General features: G+C 24.3%; 1 protein-coding gene and 1 long non-coding RNA gene across 3 annotated transcripts; both read right to left on the bottom strand.

Annotated features, from left to right (window-relative positions):
• Nucleotides 1-718: 718 nt before the first annotated feature.
• Nucleotides 719-4,196, bottom strand: LOC113559246. Its single transcript, XR_003405905.1, has 3 exons — nt 4,098-4,196; nt 3,471-3,564; nt 719-797 (listed from the first exon to the last, which is right to left on the bottom strand). It is a non-coding gene; the product is annotated as an uncharacterized LOC113559246 (long non-coding RNA).
• Nucleotides 4,197-6,000: 1,804 nt separating this feature from the next.
• Nucleotides 6,001-10,144, bottom strand: LOC113556844 (E3 ubiquitin-protein ligase RNF185-like). 2 transcript variants are annotated; one of them, XM_026962022.1, is made up of 6 exons: nt 9,731-10,144; nt 9,193-9,353; nt 7,077-7,208; nt 6,665-6,719; nt 6,478-6,589; nt 6,001-6,391 (listed from the first exon to the last, which is right to left on the bottom strand). In XM_026962022.1, exons 2-6 carry the CDS (start codon nt 9,345-9,347, stop codon nt 6,294-6,296), a joined length of 552 nt encoding a protein of 183 aa, XP_026817823.1. In that variant the 5' UTR covers nt 9,348-9,353; nt 9,731-10,144; the 3' UTR covers nt 6,001-6,293. The 2 variants fall into 2 exon arrangements, with proteins under 2 accessions (XP_026817823.1, XP_026817822.1); XM_026962021.1 differs by having other exon boundaries at nt 6,012-6,391; nt 9,640-10,138.
• Nucleotides 10,145-21,786: the final 11,642 nt, after the last annotated feature.

Genomic DNA, 21,786 nt, shown 5'->3' with positions numbered 1-21,786 from the left:
ATTTTTATACTACAAAAATTAACTTTATTGCCTTAAGTATTATTTAAATATTAAGCTTAATGTATAATTTGGATTTACTTTGACCATATATTACGAGTATTAACCTAAATACATTAATAAGGTAATCAATACCAGATGAAGATACATTAAGACTTTTAGTAACTGGTCGATTTATTAAAGTATTAAATTCGGTGCAAGAATTACAACAGCAACACTTTAGCAACATAATAACTTAAGATTATGTTATACCTGAAAGTTCTAAGACTATTTATGAAGTACTAAAAAGAGATTACATAAAACTATAAAAAATATATTTTACAAGTCAACTTTTTTTAATAATAACTTTTATTCACTGTTGAATTTTAGTGAATACTCAAACATAATACTTCATATTAAAATTGTATTTATAATATGCATAACATATTAATTTAATAGTTAACCTTTAAAAATGTATAAAAACAACATAATATTAAGTATTAAACTCATCTTCTTAAAAATAAATATGAAATAAAAACTAATTAACATAAAAATTAAAAGTAAAATACTCTTTGATACATTGTAATGATTTAGAAAAATAATGATTTAAAATAACTAATAACTAGGAAACCGATTTTATTGTAAATACATATTTTATGTGAACAAGATATTTTAAATCTGATAAAAAATATCCACGATTTAAATCATTCTAATTGAAATAAACCCAAATTTATTTTACATATTTGGTAAATTAGAACATATTTTAGTAATTTTTGATTTTTTCATTGATTTTCGCCAACGTTTAACATTGTCTGCTTCGTCTAAAACAACAAGATATAAAAAATTGTAATTGTAATTTTTGACAGATATTTTAATAGATAAAATTCAACAAAGATCTCTGGAAATTGTATACACTCTTTCTGACATAGTGAATAAGAATTATGCCCCTATCACATCTGTTAATGTGAAACAGTCTTTTAGCCAAAACAAAAGTATTCTCTGACCAAACCGTCATAATATTTTATTTGCAAACTTACAACAATATGTTGTTTCTCATTACTTTGTTCGGTTGTTCCGGAATAATATTAATAATTTTATATACCTACATCATTTGTATCACTTTTATTTAATATTTATAATTATAAAATATTTTTTTTTTTTTTTTGTTATTTCCAATACTAATACATTTTTTCAATATTTACATATTTTAGATTTTTTATTCCATATTGTAAGAAAAATTGATACATATGTAAACTGATTTTTTTATTACAATAAAATCCATTTCCCACTAATAACATTTAAACTATGTTTTTACCATGGTAAATCAAGTGTTGGAAAAATATTAATTACTCACTATTGAATAATAATAAATTCTTGAACATATTATATTAATTAATTAAAGAGTGATGATCATAGGTAGTATAAAACCAATGGATGGTGGTTTGTGGACATATACAATTTATTGGTCCTCGATCTATGAAAAGAATAAAAATTGGTAGTGAATATTTGAATGGGATTGAAATAAATGACAAGTTACATTTATTATAGTTTATAGAAGTTAATGATTTATAGTAAACAATTGTTAAAAGTGCTGCCAAACACATTATTAAGACAAGGTTAAATGCATATGACGAGTAAACCAGTTATATTACCGTGTTTTCATGATATGCTCTACTTCAGCAAAAAGTAGAAATAGCATGATACCACTATAGTTGATTTAAATTTAAACATAATAAAATAAAAATTAGATTAAATACTTAGCCAAATAAAATAATAGCAATATAAATAAAATTTAATATTATCAAAATCATGGTTGACAGACTATCAACATACAAAATTGATTTTAGTATTCAATGATTATTAACTATCATAAAATTCAAATTTAACAAATGCATTACCATAACCTACTTGATGACGAGACAGAATATTAAAATTATTTACTATACAGCAGAAGGCCCTTTTTGATTTTAATTATTGATTATAAAATAAGTATATTTTCAATATAATTAAGTGGGGGTATATGGTGAGAAGTTCCCCACAGCTCTGTTTAAACGGTATGCAAGGTACTTTTTAGTTTTTGGATTTCATCTAGTATAATTTTGCTTGGTGAAACTGATTGTCAAACATTTAAGTATAAAGCTTTAATAAAAAATAAAAACAATCATGTTACTTTGTTGTAAAACTTAACAATAATAATTATGATAATATTATATTAACTGAAAAACAGGATCTTTAAATAAGAAGTTATAAAAAGTTGAACATTTCAAATGTCAAAAACAAAAAAACCAATAAAAAATATATTTTAATTTTATTACACTTTATTATTTATTTATTAATTGTTCTGACTTTAAAATAATTTGAATCTTTTTCCTGTTTTCTCTAATGATAGGTACCTATATTATTTTTTTAAACTAAAATGTTGTAATTTAGAATAGTACAATATTTATAATTGTATTTTTTTTCCTATAATTTAGTTTCCAATTTATACTAAATATTACAACTGAAAAAATACAGATAATTAAGCAAATAAAACAAAGTAATAATGAATTATAATATTGTAATGGCTAATGAGATACAGTGAAATGTCAATTATCCATGTAAATTGGAACCAAAAGCCAAGGGAGGGTACAAATAATCAAACAACGAATAAAAAATATACAAAAAACATGAATTTAAATGTAGTATATAATTAAAAATAAATATAAAACTAATGTGCTGTACATAAAATGTGTAAATATAATATAAGATAAATACCTATGTACTGTTAAAAATATTGGATAAAATTAATTTAAAATTCAAAAACATAAAATAAACATACATTTTCTTTTAAAGCCTATATTATGGATAATAAACGCTCCAATGTAATAATATATTATCAAACTCCTATAGCAGTATAGTTAGATTATGATGATTTAACTATTTAATTGTTATAATTATAAAAATAATTTTAAGGTTTATAATAGAAGATAATTAGTTGTATTGTATTAAATTGAAAAATTTATTTTTACTTTCAGACTATTGTGTTTGAAGTTTAAGTAACAAAATATGTACATTTTGTTACTTTCATCCCATCCAAGCAGCAAAATTTTTTAATTGCACAGACCCTAGTAAATAAAAATCAGCCTTGCGTTATACAGCAATGTTAAAATAAAAATAAAAATTATATTATGGATGAATTTATATTAAAAATGAATGTGCTCAGTTGGAATTTGGGCAGAGTATTCCGACTAGTGGTATAGTTCTTAGATAATTCATCTTAACTTGACATCATCATTTGGTATATACCTTAAGACACTGAAGTAGAGTAATGTTATGTGTTGGTAGATTGAATTATTTTATACAGTGAGCTGTCTATAACTAAAAGTTTAGTACACTAGAAAGTAGGCATTTGTCAAAGTAAAATATACTCTTGTATTTGTGTTTACTCAAATAAAATATTATTAAATTACATTTTTACTTTTTAAGTTTCTTAAAAAATATTTTTATCACCTTACCATTGTAGTTGGTTGGACTGAAATTTGGTTATTATAAACAATTCTTTTGATATTTGATCTCGTAAAGTAAAATATGTTAATGTTTTGTCATCAGCTAAATTTTCAAGTGTGAAATAAATAATAAATATTCAATGAATATAATGATAAATATAAGATGATTCACCAAGTATGTTCATTACTACTTTACTTTATAATCATTTCCAAATATTGATACATGGTAATTTTAAGTAAGGTTAAAAATTAACCATATTTATAGCATTTTAAACCATTTAAAGAGTTTCAAGTAGCAAACAAGCTTTCAAATGAGAACAATTTTTTTTTAACGGGAAATTCTTAGTGAAAATGTTGATAGGTATGTACAAATTAGTCAAAATCAATATTAATATGCTTAAAAATTTAAATTAAAAATAAAATTTTCATTTGAGTAAAATATATTTTATTGCCACAGGAAACTCTTTAAAGATAAAATAAAATGTAAATAATTGAAATATAATCAGGACAGGTATTTAAAAATTTCAAAAATCAAAATTTAAATAAATGCATAATTAAAGATGAAAATAGAAGTGAGCATGCATGCTTAGTAAATCATGAATATTACAAACATAAATTATAAGATTACAAACTTACTTAAACAATATACGAGTATAAAACCTGGAAATGGTTTAGGTGGATGAATTTTGCAAATTCTCTACATATTTAATAGTTATTCTGTATCCTTTAGAAAAATGAACTGTGTGAAATGTCTCCTAGAATTTCAATAATGAAATTTATAATGTATTATAAAAGTATGAACACACAATAATTATAAGATTAATTGAATAATACTTAATAAAATGAGTTAAGGAAGCCTGTAAAAAGAAGCTACATTGACATAATTTTGTATGGTTCAACTATGTAATTCAATGTTCCATGTTTAAATGTAAAATGTGTACAACTTATTTATAGTAAATACTATTAACAATAAATATAATGTTAAGATAAGTATACTTGAAAAAATTATATAGATATTAATGAATCAACAGTTATTTTAATTTATAACATATATTTTATTTAGAAATAACCAATTGTCATATCATTAACAACTTCTAAAGAATGCATAGTAATATTATTTATAATGATTGTTCTTGAAAATAATAATTATCAATAGCATAGGGTTATAAAATATAACAAGTGTTTTGTTAACCAAAGATTAAACTATAAATATTTTTGAAAACATTTTACATGGTTTTTAGTATTTACAAATCAATGTATACATTTTACAATTTTTTATTATTATAAACTTATTAGGCAAAATATTTTTTGGAATACTTAAAAATATAGAAAACAAATTTTGGATGAGTATCCTATGTAATGAAAATATTTAAAATTTACAAGAGCGAAGTGAAATTGAACAGGGATACCTCGCAAAATGTTAACCTATTACTTCACTTATCTAAACTTCAATTATTATTAAAATAAATAAATACATTTCTGAACTTAGATTTAAGTAGTATAACATCAAATTCCAAAAAAGCAATCTGCTTCAGATTATGAAATTAAGCAGTACAAAAGTTTAAATTGTTATGATAAAAATTGTAAAAAAAATTACAATATTTTCAATAATGTTGCTTTGTAACGACATACAATTATATAATATAAAGATTATTAAATCAATAATAGATTTTTAAAATATTGAAGTCATTGAACACATTAAATGAATTATCTGGTATACATACTAAAAATGTAAAATTAGATTTAATTCAATAATTTATAATCAACTTACCCACCTTTAATTCACAACCAATTCAGTTTCTAACAGTAAAAAAAACCAACCAAAAATAATTAATATTCTTAATATTTTAATATATGTTAAGTTATTAAGTATTCGATAAAATTTTAAAACAGCCTATTTTATAACAAGTAAATCGTTATATCCCTTGCTTATGTAATATGTTTTACTAACATAATATAACAGCTAAATTTATATCCAAAAGAATACTCTAAATATTTTATACTTAGCTGGTTTTTGATACCAGAATAAATTTACATATTATCAACTTTAAAAGTATGAATATTCTGAATAGAATTTAATAAAATTTTTGGATATTTTTTTTTTCTAGCCAAAGTTATAAATATTATAAACTTAACGATGCATTTTTAATTTTAAAATGATTATGCTAGGGGACATAACATGTGGGTAATAACGTCTTCAAAAAATTGAATTTAAAATTTAAAAAAAAAGACAAAATAAATAAAAAAATGAATACATAGTAGATATTGGCTGTGGGTTAAATCTTAAAATGGATAGGATGAACCCAATAATTAAAAAAAAAAAAAACAAATATGCTTTAACATAGGCATTTATAGAGAGTTATATTTTAATTAAGTCGAAAAAAACCATCATATTAATCATAATTATAAATAATACAATATTCATAAATACACAATTAGGCAATGAAATTTAATATAATTGTTTCAACTATTATAAATAATACAATAATAAATTAATATTTGAAAATTTGGCATGAATTTATAACTCAAAAACAGAACTACTGAATTATTATTGGTTTTATAAATATTCTTAGTAAATTCATAGACAAAATATTCGTCAAACTGTTACAAAGTTTAATATTATAGCTAAAGTTTTATATATCATAAAAAACATAACTAACACTTTAAATTAAAAATTTTAGACTGCGCAATACAATAAAAATTGAAGTATATTTGAAACTTATATAACCAATAAAGTGAATAAATACAATATATAAAATTATGCCCTCATGAAGTGCTTACTATTGTAGTTAATTGAATGGTAAAATAAAAAAAACGTACTCTTAGAGTAAATTATGCCACTAATAGCCAAATAATAAATATTACTGCAATCCATAAGAAAAGTTTTGATAAGTATTGATCGTCTTGTTGTAGTTGATTAGCAACTGGAACTAATTAAATATACAAATTAATTCAATTTAAATAATTTAATTGTTATTGAAATTAAAACACAAAACTTTAACTATTATGAACTTACCACCATGCGGACGATCAGTAACATTAAACGATGTTAAAAATCCAAAAGGAAATGCTCCTATTCCAAATGATAAATGGAAACCGCTATCACCAAAAGAAAAACCCGGGAAACCCTAAAAAGATTAAAATTACTATTACATGAAAATTAGAAAAAAAAATGATGCTAGATATGCTAGATGATATCTTACAGAATTAGGTTCAGGTTCAGTTCTTTGACCAGCAGGCCTAGGTGGCACTTTATTTCTGAAACATAAAAATATATTTAATAATGAACACTAAGTTTATAAGAATTATTTACAAATTATGATAAATAATATATATAATGTATATATATATATGTGTAAAAATTTTTATTGTAAATGAGTTTATTATAATTGCTTAAAATTGTAAGAATTAATCTGTATTAAAAATGCAATGAAAATTATTTATGGTAGGCAATTCCTAAAATATAGCATATTACTGTTTCAAATACTGAAAATAACAAAAAAATAAAATATTTTGAAGTAATTGGAATATAATGTATAATAATTTTATAAATATTTTTAATGGGTATATTTATTTTCAATAATTTGGAACATACTCATTTGCATTTCAATTTACCTGGGATCTTCTTGTTTAGAATTTCCACGTCCATAAATTGGTATTACTTTATCTTTACTTATTACAGCTTTACATACGGGGCATACTTGACGACTTGATCGAGTCTCTAACCATTGATGCAAACATGGCCAGCTGTAACATATTTTAAGTCTTAACGAAATAATATTATCATCATTTTATTAAACTATACAGCAATAGTAATTAGTAATTAACTAATTATTAGGTATACCTAATAATAATAGTTAATAAATCAGAAAAAATATGAATGTATACTCTGTCTCAAAAAGAATAATCACTTTTTGCACACACCTATGACTCTGGCAGTGGCGACGCTAATTATCCCCGCCTAATTAGCAGACATTTCCCAAAAACAACATATAAACGTAAATGACTAATATTTCTAGTTAGTAATATTATTATATTTAATTTGGGAACCACCTAATAGTATGAGTTATTAGTAGAAGCATGGAAATCGGTTGGTCTACTGATTATTCTCTTTTAAGACAGTGTAAAATTAATTAGATTTTCTAATTTTTAGCAAGTATATTAGCAGAATGTGTATGAAGGTATTTTAGCAATTCTTTACAATTGGTAATTGTTTTTAGTTTAAAAATAAACAATCTAAATTATAAATACCTAATTAAATGTTTTGTAATTATATTTTGTAAAATATTTTGTATTCATATATTTAGTTATTCATAAACATTATAGATAATAAATAATAATTATTGGGTATTTTTTGGGAAATATGTGCAATTTGTTATAAATCATAATGGACAATATCTTAAGAGAACGCCACACCCACACATGTTGTCTCTGCTTTGTCTTTCAAACATACAACATAGTAAAAAACACTCCACATAGGCAAGAACCACCAAAGGGATGTAGTCCAAGTTAAACAAACCAATTTTTACACTATAAAAAGGAAAACTTTAGTTGTACAACATCATTTTTAATTTTTTGATATCACCAATACAAAAACAGTTTTTATTGTTTCAAAATTCATTATATTTGTGTCAAACTCATCAACTTTTTTTGTAGTTCTGATATCAAAAAAATTATAACGATGTTGCACAGTCCAAAATTTCCTCTTTCTAATGTGAAAATTTTGTTGTTTAACTTGGACTACAACCCTAGAGATGGCGTCCTCTTAATAAATAACATGAAATAGATACACTATTTTTATATCACAATATTGATTATTTTATGATCAATATTATTCTAGTGATTAGTGACAGTTGTTCTTGTTGGTTCAATTGTTTTTCTATTCAATACTTTTTTTTTAATACGATTAAAACTATAAACATTAGTTTTAAATAAATTTTTTTAATGAATATAAATTTTTATTTTTTTAATAAATATTTTGACAAAACTAACAAAATAAATAATTAAATAGTTTGACTTTTTTATCACATAAAATATACGCCCTAAATAACAATAATTAATAGTTTTATACTAATAATGATTCATGATTTTGATAATATTATTCAACATCAAATAGTAAAAATAAAATCATACATACATGTAGGTAACATACAAATATGTATAAACTAGAGATCAGCACGGGCCGTTATTTTTCGGCCCGATCCGGTCCAAAACTTAAACTTATAAACTGCGCCGTCCAGGTCCGATACGTATTTTTTTTTTTAAGTCCAACCCAACCATGACCGTTTGTAAATAAAAATATACGTAAACTTTATTTTCTTTCAGTATTGATATAGTACACAAAAACATTTAATTAAGACAATAAATATATTACAAAGAAAAATATATTAAATTTTATTAAAATTGAAATATATTTTTAAACCTGCTAATTTCTTATTAACTAATATAATAATAGAATAGAATTAAAATAATAATAAACTTATAATAATTATATTTTCTTTTTGTAAAAAAACTATCAGTGAGTGAGTATTGGTGTAAAAAAATTATTTATATAATACCTATCTCATAGTGTTACCAATTAAATTAATTGGTTTTATTTTTAATCGGCCCACCCAATGAATAATATTACAATCCCGTCCATAATTAACCTGTAATATTTAAATCATGGCGTGGCCCATGCTTAACTAATAAATTCACTTGTTATTAGTTTTGATTTAGCAATGATACTAACCAAAATAAATGACCACAGACACTGACAACAGCGTCCTTTGCATTATCCAAGCATATGTTACATTCAAACATGTTATTCTGTTCATCTTTATTATCATTTTCTTCATTGTTCGTGTTTTTTCGCGAAGAATCAGACTCATTGGTAATGGTAGCCATTGTGCCCTAACACGTTCAAAAACAAACAATTGATATCAAAATATAATAATATTATAAAATCAAGCTAATGTAATATTTTATACTGAAAACACACGAATAGCTTAAGCACTAAAATACAGATTAGACTTTGAACAATTTTTTCAATGGTATGATTATTGTGTTTGTGATTGACATACACAACATGTATAACTATGGTTTCGATTATATACCTAAACCACACCTACGCACATCATGACGCTCTATGTGATCAACAGAGATTGATAATCTTATGTTGTTTTTATTTTAGACTTACGAATTACGACTAGAAGAATGTTCGAGTATTTGCACAGAACGTTCTCACGTTCTACACTGTTTTCAATGACAATGAGGAAAATATGGCTTACGTGGGATATGAACTCCGGTCCCGGACAACGGCGAGAACAGACTCGTGAGTCGTGACTCTCTAGTTATGACCAAATGAAATGGAAAAAAAAAATATTTTGTAGTATTTGATATTTTGATAGTGGCTACTGCGGTAGGAACCAATGTGCAATCATATACACCAGCCGGCAGCCACCAGCCGCGCTCTACGATTCTACCGCGATTAAAGATTACTAACCAATAAATAATGACATTTAAACCATAATAACATACTACCACAAAATAAATTGTAGTATTGCACCTTTCACTGAGGAAAAAAGCGGTTTGTCTTTGTATCATCATACACTTGTGAAAAAAACCGTTTATATCAGTATATATAAATCATGGTGGAGGAAAATTATATGCGTTCAACTTGGAATAAACAATTTACGTAATAAGTACGTGTCGTATAGCATCCAAGGTGAGAAGGTCTCATTATAAATTTACAACTCTCAAAGTCTCATTTCAATATCGGTTGTGTCGGTACATCGTACGTCGCGCGTCATATTATAACGATGCAACTTCTGGAACCGATAGGTACCATCGATACGTAACGTTGCACAAAAACTCCTTCCTCGAAAATGATGAACGCTTTTACTGCTTTATCGAAAACCGGACGCCGAATTTTAATTTGTTTGAATTTGTATTGTTAATTGTTTTTCTACTACTCTACTATAATATTATTCATTATTCACCTACAATATGTCCGCCGTCCAGGTTAACTTATTAACTCATTTAGACAAAAACAGTAGTTATGCCTTATGCAAAAAGGCATTATTCGAAAGTAAAATGCTAATATTTTAGTTGACAACGTTACTAATTCTGAACGGAGCAATGAATGAATAAATGCATAATTGATTTTACAATGAACTATGATGTGTATTATTTTAAATTTTTTATTCATGATAAATTTAATATATTTTTATATATAATGACAAATTATCCATTTAATATGATGGTAATATAAAAAATTAATCAATTTTTATCTACTATAAATATAGCAGGCGATCTGTATTTTGTTAACATTTAAGTTATATTTATAATTACATTGCATTATAATATATTTATATATTATATAAACTAGTTTATAGGTCTATGGGTTCACCAGCATTATGCTGTGGCCAGTGGATCCACGGGTTTATCTTATAATTTAAAAATAAAACCAACCTATACTCATTACTGAATAATTACTAATTAGTCATTAGTCATTGCTCACCATTTACGGTAAACTTGAAGTACCTAGATAATTAAAAAATGGATAACTGTAGAAACTAATTTTTCCCAAATATTTTCTATAATAAATATAAATATAAATTTTTCTAAAAATCATGAATTTCAAAACAATAAAACATTTTGATATTTTTTGTGATAGATATGTACATTTAAAATTTTTATTTTTTTATTAATTTTTTAATTTTTTCGATTTATAAATCAAAAAATTTTTGCTTATTGGTAAAAAAAACATGAAAACTAATAAAAGGTTTTTAAAAAGTTACTATAGCAACCTAAAAATTTCAAAAATAAATAGGAACAATTTTTTTTACACACTATTTAAATTTAAATTTAATCAAAATTTTATTTAAATGAAAAAAAATTAAACTAGTTTGATAATTTAAAAATTAAAATTCCAAGAAAAATATTTGGTAAAAATGAAAAAAATGAATGAATGGAATATATAATACTACGATTCATCAAAAGATTATTTTAATTTGTATTTCATTTTATACTATATGTTTTTTTTTGTTAAAAAGGTGTCCTCTTACCTACAACTTGGAGTGAAAATAGTGAAATGAGCCAGGTTTTTATATTCATTAAAAATCAATTCAATCAAATGCAAAGCTTATATGGACCACTAATTTAAGTTTTTAAAAATAATGAAACTTTTAGTTGAAATAACTTAATTTTCCATAAATATAATTTTTCAAAAACTTAAATTAGATAAGTACCTAACTATCTAAATACATAATTTATTAAATATGAATTTTTTTTACTTGTTTTACAACATAATTCTTTACAATAGGTAGTGCTATGGAGGTAGAATTAATTTGGTACATAACATTAATTTTGATAAATCGGCTTTAAGATTAAATTGATGAATATTATAAAAAGTAATAAATATTTTGATGAGCAAATAATATAATATAATAATTAGTAATTAGTTGTTTATTTTTTTGATAAGATCCATTTAAGTGATGTATCATATATAATAGCTGACAAAATTATTGATAAGATAGGTATCTATTCGCCTTTTTAATATAAAATTGTTGTAGACAAACAATCAATATATCATCAGAAACAGTTTAAAATTGATTTCATTAAAACTCAGCAACCTATACAGTTATTAGATTATCTGTTTAAATTTTTACTATATCCATATCTGCAGTAATTAAAATTGTGAATTATACATAATATATTAATATGTATATATTATATTTTTCAAGCTTGCTTTTTACATCAATAATTATATGATTGAAAATACTAGATAGAATTTAATATATAAATGTTGTTTGAATTATTTATATATATAAGGAAGTCAGTGTCTACTACATAACTTTATTCTAAATTATAGCTGCTGTATCTCATTCTAATTATATTATTTCATCTTTAATTGTCTATATTAAATTAGTGCCTACTGCCTACAATTTGTAATTACTTAATACATCTAAAAATAATTTTAAGATTTCATTAGATAGAAGGTTTGTATTTTAATGTCAAAAAAGAAATTTGTATTAGTTTCCTAATTATTCTGATGAAAATACTGGCCTCAATTAATTATTTATTGAAACATTTAAATAAAAATCAGGATTTGCTTAGCCTCACCTATTTTATAAATAATGATACAAATTAAATTAATTTTAAACATAAATTTAGTATTTAAGCCCGCCCGCGGAAATGTTTCTCGGGGGAAGGAGGCAAAAAATAATATATTTATCATAAATTCTATTTTTTATTAAATCGTAAAAAAAAAAAATGTAAATTGTAATAAATTAGGGTATAATTTTATTTTGTTTTAAATGTGGATAATAAAAAATGAAAAAAAAATATTGATCAAATATTTATAAAAAAAATCTTCATCATTAATCTACGACCATAAAACTGAATACCGAATAATGATATTAAAAATTGATGAACAATTTCGTATCACCTTATCAGTCCTCCTTATCACCCCCAATAAATGCTATATATTATAGAAAATGCCTATATACTTCCTTAATATTATAGATGTATAACGTATAATGTTCCACTCCACATGATTATATTAAATTAGGGAGTAAGTATAAGAAAACATCAAAATTTTAAACAAATTATTCTTAAGAGCGGGGGGGCGTGCCCCCCTTCCCCCCTGCGAGCGGCCTTGTTAGTATTTTGTTTTTTCAAACTAATAATAATTGAATTATTTTTCTTTGCATGTAATGCTTTGTGCTTCTATAAAGCAATACAAAATTACCTAGTTATAATTTTTAAAAACTGATGCAAAGATAAAATAAATTAAAAAATTATATAATTTTTAAAAACTATTAGAAAAGTAAAATAACGATCAATATATTTATAATTTAAGACTTTAAGTCATAAAAACTATTTCATTTTCGAGCATTGAATGAAAAAAAAAACATATGAAGAAACTTTGTATATAATGCACATGGTTGTTTTACATTAGTAAACATTACCTTAATAAAACCATAAAGATAATTTTAATTAAGATTTATTTAAACCCATTTTTTTTCCTAAATTCTTCAAATACTTTGCACTCTTTTATCACAGTATCTGCTAGAGAATATTTCTATAAATAAATTAAATACATTATAATATTTAATATAAATAGGTTTATTGCAAATAAAATATTTAAGTATGTATATAGTATACTTTGTAGATCAGCCACTTATTGGTGTAGAACATTATATTGTTATATAGTGGCTAATCTTCTAAGGAACGTTATTGGCAATAGCATTCAAACTTGTAACAATCCCAGCAAAATACCTTGTCTTTTTTCTATTTTATTGAACATTTTTCAATACCTAAGTACTTAACTAAAATAATGATAATAAAAAAAAAAAACTTATAAAACAAATATATTAAATTATGTTAATTTAACAACATATTTCAGTTTTATTATGGGTAAACATTTATTAAGTTATAGTGTTATATCCTTTACAAAATGTAATTCTCAAAATTGAAAAATAATAAAAAATAGTTCATTATTGTTGATAGAATTGGTTGTACCTATAACTTTCATAACTATTATAATTTTCCTTTCAGATTTATATTATTTAGATCACAAGAATAGTTGAACAAGGTAATATTTGTATTCATAACTAATGCTAATGGAACATATTATAGTAAGGATTAAGGAGTAGTAAACAATCCAGAAAGATATGTATCAGTTGTATCATTGTTTAATTGTTTTCAATTTATATCTAAAACACTTAAGATGTACAGCAAAGAAGCACCCACGGTACTTAAATTAATATCTTGAATTTTGAAACTAAGTAATAGGTAATAACTTTGTTGTAGCAATACAGTTTAAAAAAAAGGCATCCATTAATATTACTTCTTTTTATCACTATATGAAGAATAAGCTATACAAATGTTGACTCATTGTCTTAGGATTTATTTGAGATATAGAATAATGAAATTATTTAACAATGAACAATATTTTTTAAAATCCGTTTTTGAAAAGTCTTAATAACCATTTTAAAGCAAAATCATTAAAATAAATGTATTTTTCCTGGACTGATTTGATGAACATTGATAAAATATTTTGTATTTTTAAGGAGTTATGAAAAATAGAAATATATGATTTTAATTTTATGCATATACAAATTATAAATTATAAATGGCATGAATAAGTTTATAAATTAAAAAAAAACTATAGTAGTAAAGTAGGTAAGTAAATAACTTTTATTAGAAATGTTGGTACCTGCAACCTGCTTAATATTCTTATAGGTTTAATACATTTTATAAAAATAAATAACAATTAACCACCAATTAGAAATTTAAGTAGGTATATTGGATTATGAAATATTGTGATATTAGAGATAGAAAAAAACTTACCAATGAAAATGTTGGACATGGTCCAATTTAAAACAATCATAACGATAAAAATTATAATTTATAAGATAGTAATGGCCCACAATTGGCCACAATTAATGTAAGGTTCATCCATGACTACATCTCCTAAAAATGAATTGACAACATAATTTCATTACAAATACATAATGCTCATAAAAAAAGGAAGTTTTTGTTTTTATAGAAAAATTCGGTGAAACCCGAAAGCGCAAATCTACTATTATTTTCGATAAACTAAAAACTCAAGTCTGTTTGCACTTTTATATCTTAGTAGTGAGATAAAAACGTAAATAAACCAAAATAAATTGTTTACCTAATAGATACATTAGATACAATATTGTACCTGTTACACTATAAGTTTCAGTTTAAAATTTGATGCTTATTATAATTTTTTTTTAAATATATAGTATTTTTATATTTAAAAAGTAATAATGATCGAGTTGAGAGTTCAGTTGAAGTTTGGTATTATATCTTCTTATCGTATTGTATTTTTTGTAACAAATTACATTGATGGTTAATAATTATTTCATATACTGTAACCGTATATACCTACATTGCACTATGCAGTATAAACTTATATCAAATGGTATTTGCTTAAGTCAATTCTAATATAAAAGCACGGAACATATAATTTCTAAATTGGAGTTAAAAACTGCGGGCTTCAAAGTTCAAATATACGGTAATAATTACTACAGATTGTATTTATGTAATTTAAATTTAAAATGTTCACTCATTTTAATATTACTGTACAAGCTTAATAAATAACTGCATAGGCGAAAATAGTGTTTGAGATTTTGAGGGAGGGGCTGAAGTCCTAACTACTGAATGAAGCAATTTTTTAGTACAGCATATAGGTATATTGTATACTGCTTACTTAATTACAAATATTACAATATTGACAGAAAATAAAACTTACTAAACATTTTTTTTAAATGTGCTGTTTTATCTAGTTATAATAGTTGTCAAAATTATATTTATAATATATAATATACATTATACATTTATACAGCACTTAACTTTTAGGAAAACAATAGAAATTATTACTGTAAGTATGACTTTAGAGCAACAAGTAACAACAAAATAATATAATTATAGAACACATTTTTATTTAAAAAAATGTACCTATATATTTTTAGAGCTGTATTCTTCGGTTGGATTGAACCTATTAGTTGTTATAGTATAGCCCGTATAATAGGCGTATAAAATATGATGTATAATAGCCAAATGGTATATCATTATATCAATATGAGCTGCAACAATAGACTCCGTAATAAGAATGCTTAATATTCTTAGTTCTTGGTAGGTATTATTGTTTATGGCTACAAGTCTACAATGTACAATAATAATAAAAATAATACCACGATAAAGAAAATTTGTTCATTTACGAATTACCTACATAATCTTAAAAATACGAAAACAAATTTTGCATCATAAACTATAATACTGATAAAACTTAAAAAAAAATTAGGAAATGTTTTTTTTTTTGGGGGAGGGGGGCTATTGAAGTGTTTGGGAGGGCTTAGCCCCTATAGCCCCCCCCTATTTGCGCCTATGAATAACTATATGTCTATATGGTTTTGATAAAATATACTTTATTTCTGAAAAATTAATTTGCGCTTATGGAATATTTATATTTAAATAAATATGGGTTTGGGTCATATTTTACCACAGGTAAATAATAGTGCAGACTGCAAAGTAGCAGAGTGCAGCGTAACGGAAAAGGCGTCCTATAGAGTCAACTATTGGCACTGGGACACATGTGGTTTGGACATGGTTGACGTTTCACTGTTGAGTGCTGCGGAAAAAACGTATACCTTATCTCGATTACGATAATTATTAATTACTTAAGATGAGTAAGATGACATTGTCTTGTTTATTTTTCTATAGATAGCATTTGTAAAGTAACAAAAATAGCTGGGTTTAACTAATGATTAATTATTATGAATTTAATTTCAATTTAAAAAGGCCGATAGCGCCAGAACGTTTTCGTGTTTTCCGCTCATCAGCTGCTTAACGACCCGATTTCTTCGTCTAAGTCGTTTGTTTTAGATCATCCTCCTGCAGACCATTGCATTTCTCGCACTTGTCCACGGTGCGCACGACCTCCGCCCCGAACTGTTAATCTTCGTGAAGTGCTCCTAGTCTAGTTATCGCAGGCACTCGGCAGGCATGCGTAGCTCTTTTTCATGGCTGCCCAGCTTGTGATACACGTTTCCGGCATATCGTTATACAGCTTGTAACCGTGTTCGAGCGACACTTGGAACCGCTGAATAACGCGGAATATCGGTGTATCGGGGAAAACGAATGGCGCTCGATTTCGGCTCACCATTATGGACCACTGATCTGATGAATATCAGTGGCTTCCGAAAAGCGTCCGTTAACGAAAAATATGTGACTACGTTTTATTCGGCATATATTATGTAGGTAAGTCGAAAGGTAATATTTAGATTTTGAATTACTCCGTTGTTAAAGAAAAAAGGAGTGGACGTGAAATCTCTAAAAATGTATATATATTTTAATATTTACAAATTTTTAAATATTATTATAATTAATAGTTAAACAAGCTTTAGTTTATACAATTGTAAAATTAAGAAATATATCCTTAAAACAAAAATAAGAAAATATGAACTGTACTCTTAATATTTTTTTTGTGATGTCTTGAAAGAAATTGCCATTACTTATAGAAAAGTATAATAATAAAAGTCAAAATTTTAAATCCCCACGAGTATTATTTAATTACATTTTTATATTCATCCATACGACAAAATTTGAACTTCAAATGTTTATAAAAATATCGTGCCTATGTATTTGTAATATTTTCAATTTCTGAAAAACCAACTTTTATGAAATCTTGTATTTAATTTTCAAGATTTTTGACCAAGTCTAAACAATTTGTCAATATTTAAAAAGTAATAAAAATATTCCAAATTTTTTAAATTCTATAAATAGCTTAAAATGACGGCATATATATATTTTGAAAATTTCATCAAATAAAGAAATTGATTTCTTAGGTAATATTTGAATATTTAAAATTTTGAAAATTAATATCCTTTGAATTACCTTTATTGGCTTTATTACCTTAATATCCTTTGGCTATATATTAAAAAACTAATATAATTATTTAATACACGATGACCAAGTCCTTCATAATTTAAATATCAGACGCCCATAAAGTATTAAGTATTAGTTTTTTTTATAATTCTTGTAATTCAAACTTATATGGTATCTACCTTGTCACCTTGTATTATTTTTTTTAACTTTTTAACGCATAATATAAACGTTTTAAGTAACAATTTGGGAAAAATTAGGACATTTAAACGAAAAATAATAATTTTAGCTATTGTGTTGTAATTTAAAAATATTATTCATGGAAATTTATACATAAAATTACATTTTAAATTGCAATGTTTTTGGTAAAAAGTAATTGAACTTATTATATTATTTAAAGTAAAAATAATACTTTAATATATTATAAAATATACTTAGTAGTATTGACTGTCTGGCCGTCTTAGATTTTTAAATCGTATTACGTACAATACACATTAAAACGTCGATATGTTAACGTAATTTTTTAATTTTATGCAATTCAAAAAAATTTCAAATAATAAATTATGACGATTTCTCATGCAGCATAATACGCTATGTTATAATTTTTAATACAATTTTCAACCCAACGTCGTGAAAAATATATTATGTTTTGATTTATGATAAATAATAAGTACAATATATATTAGAAATTTTGGTATTTGTTTTTAGCTAAGCCAGTTCGTATTTATATCGTAATTGCTATCGATTGACGGTCCTACGAGTCAAGTTTGATTATCATAGAGGTGATCAGCGTTATCGTCCAAATTTTAACTTAAAATTTCTAAAAAAAAAATTTGAATTTGTGTTTATGACGTTTATGTATTGTTTTGACTTTATGGTTCCAATTTTAATTACTTTTACGAGGTATCTTGTAATAATTTTCAAGCCTTAGCTATAAAAATTGAAATTAAATACATTTTTAAAGTCTTAACTACAAAATAATTTGCATATTAAAAATGATTGTAATATTAATTAATTTTTCTATTTTTATACCATGAGGAACCTTGTATTAAATTTTCAAGTAATTTGACCCAGCTAAAAATGTTTTATCGATATTAAAAGAAAAGAAAAAAAAATCAAAATTTTCAATTGTCTCAAATAAAAATGACCAACATATTTTGAAAAGTATACCACGTATAAAGTGCTAATTTAATCATTATTTTAAAAAGTACACGTGAGTACTGAAATTTTAATTTCGATCTCCTAAAAATCACACACAGTGACCTACCACCTAGATTACTATCCGAAGTATATGAAAATTGAAAATCTAAAAATTTTTTGCTGCAATTTTTTAACGCGTTTTAACCGTTTATAACGCGAAATATCAGAATAAATGTAACAGGAATGTATGTCGTAATTGTGTCGGTAGTACAATCGTTGCCAGCTTGTACCTACAACGCCTACAACGCTGTCGCGCGTGGACATGAAAACTGAAGAAAGAATAGCGGCTAGCACATGCGACCCTGGTACCACGAACTCCGGTTCGACAACGCAATCGACCGCAGACCGAAAATGACGACATTCAACTCCTTGTATCTTGTTGTCTGTTTTTATAATAAAACATTTTTTTATGCAATCAAGTTTTTAAAATTTTTAAGATAGACATTTTGTTGATCGTTTTTTTAAAAACAGTTCAAAAAAAAAAAAAAATGGCCAAGAGCCAATAATAATGTTTTTGAATTTCTAAAAACAATTTTTATTACCTAGCAAAATACGAATTACGTGATTTCATCAATCTCGATTGGAACGCTGATTTTTTTCATAACAATTTGTAAATATTTAATTATTAGTGAAGCTTTTGGTTAAGATTAAAAATTTCAATTTTTGATAACCGGTATTTTGTGTGTCAATACCTAGGTATAATTTAAAAAAAATTAAGGAAATAAGGACTCAATTGTGCACAACGAAACCCGTTAAAATAAAAACGGATGACTCTACTACATAAACACTGCGTAAACACATATTTTGTATTTTTAAATTTAGACACAAAAAGACCGGCCAAAGTAATTTGATTATCGCCATTATCGGTTCAATTTATCAATTTTCGAATATTCTATTACAATACACATTAATTTTATAATAAAAATATATCATTAGCAGAAGAGTACAATGTATTATATCTAGGTATATCAAAAATAATCGTCGTGTATTAAACTTAAACATATATATATATATATATACTACGATATTGGTAGATTTAGATATATTAAGATGACGTTATATATACCTGCTGTATTGCTCTGTATCACATACATACAATATGGAAAATTTTGGTTCAGAAGAATTCATTTTGTGTTGTTAACTTCAATATTAGAGTAAATTTACCTATTATCAAATTTAAAGGTAAGAATATTATCTAGGAAATGTCATATGCTTTTATTGATATTATAATTTTAAAGAGAGTTATGAACATTTTAAAGTTATGATTTTTGGATATAGCTATAGATAATATATAGATAATAGTCTTACCTTTAAGTTTAATTATATATAGGTAAATTGAATCCAATATTAAAGCTAACAACATAAAATGCGTTCTTCTTAACGCAAAGTTGCTATGATGTCCATTAGTAAAACAGAGACAACACATTTGTGTATAACGTTCTCTTAAATAGTGTAGACATTTTCCCTAAATAACTCGTTGAGAAGAAAATAAAAGAAACACTGAAATTATGTCGTATTAATCAGTAATAATTAATTACTTATCGAAAATCTAACCTACATAGTTATAGTTGAGAAACCGAGTTTTAATCAATTGGAAAACTTCTTATACTAGGACCACATTTACTAACTGCAAAAGTTTATAATTACTATAGACACTTAACTAAATAAATTATTTTTAAGTGTATTCATTAAGGATATGACCTAAAAATAATCGTAGTATACAGTATGTAAATTAATTGGAAATTCAGTAGTTGTAATTCTCATTATAATGTATATATTGTAGAGTAGTTTTTTAGACTAATATACCTCATATTTTACAATGATAAAAAATTAAAAACACTTAAATTTTAAAAATAGCTATTTTGTAGAGTTATTTATTTGTAATATGGAGAATAAAACAATTTTGAAATCGCTTTAATTTTGAACGAACAAAGAAACTTCTATTTAAAAAATGACAGCACAATATTGTATGATAAAGTTAAAAGTTGTATGGTTTTCACATTTTGATATTTAATTTGTTAATTTACTATTTATTAAGCTAATTATTGAGAACACACAACTCGTTGATATTTTATGTAAGATTTTTTTATTTATTTTTATAATAAATAAATATCATTTCTACGTATTCAAGAATAGTAAATTTCATTTTATTAAATTAATCAGATGAAATAAAATACAAATTAAGACTACCTATACCTAATATAATGTTAAATTAAGTTATTTACGCACTGATAACATTTTGACATTATAATATGTAACATTAATAACACTATAACAATAACCTCACCAGAGTATAATTTATTAATACTATTATCACTTATCAGTATTATTATTTAGTAGTTAATAGGTACTTTCAAAAATTGTTAGGTCTATTATAATTCAAATACAACATATTCAAACTATTCTCAGATAAAATTATATCTATTTCATATTTGACTACAATGGAGTTAAAATTATATTTTTTATTATTTATATATGGATATGGATTATATTAGTTCAATATAACCTTTGAAACATTAATTCATTTTTGATTAATTTTACTATCACCAAGTGGTTTCAAAAATACTAAAATAAAGTAGGTATACTCTATATAAACAATTTTATCATAATAGTTGAAAAATTAAGCGCTTATAGTTAAACAAATATGTATTTGATATATTTAATTATAGGTTAAAGGTATGTAGTTAGAATGTACCTATATGTACCCAGTACCTACTTATAACTG

This window comes from Rhopalosiphum maidis, chromosome 3 (assembly GCF_003676215.2).
Source record: "Rhopalosiphum maidis isolate BTI-1 chromosome 3, ASM367621v3, whole genome shotgun sequence".
NCBI lineage: Eukaryota > Metazoa > Arthropoda > Insecta > Hemiptera > Aphididae > Rhopalosiphum > Rhopalosiphum maidis.
Note: the sequence above shows the minus strand (reverse complement) of the source record. Positions and strands in the feature narration are given on the sequence as shown.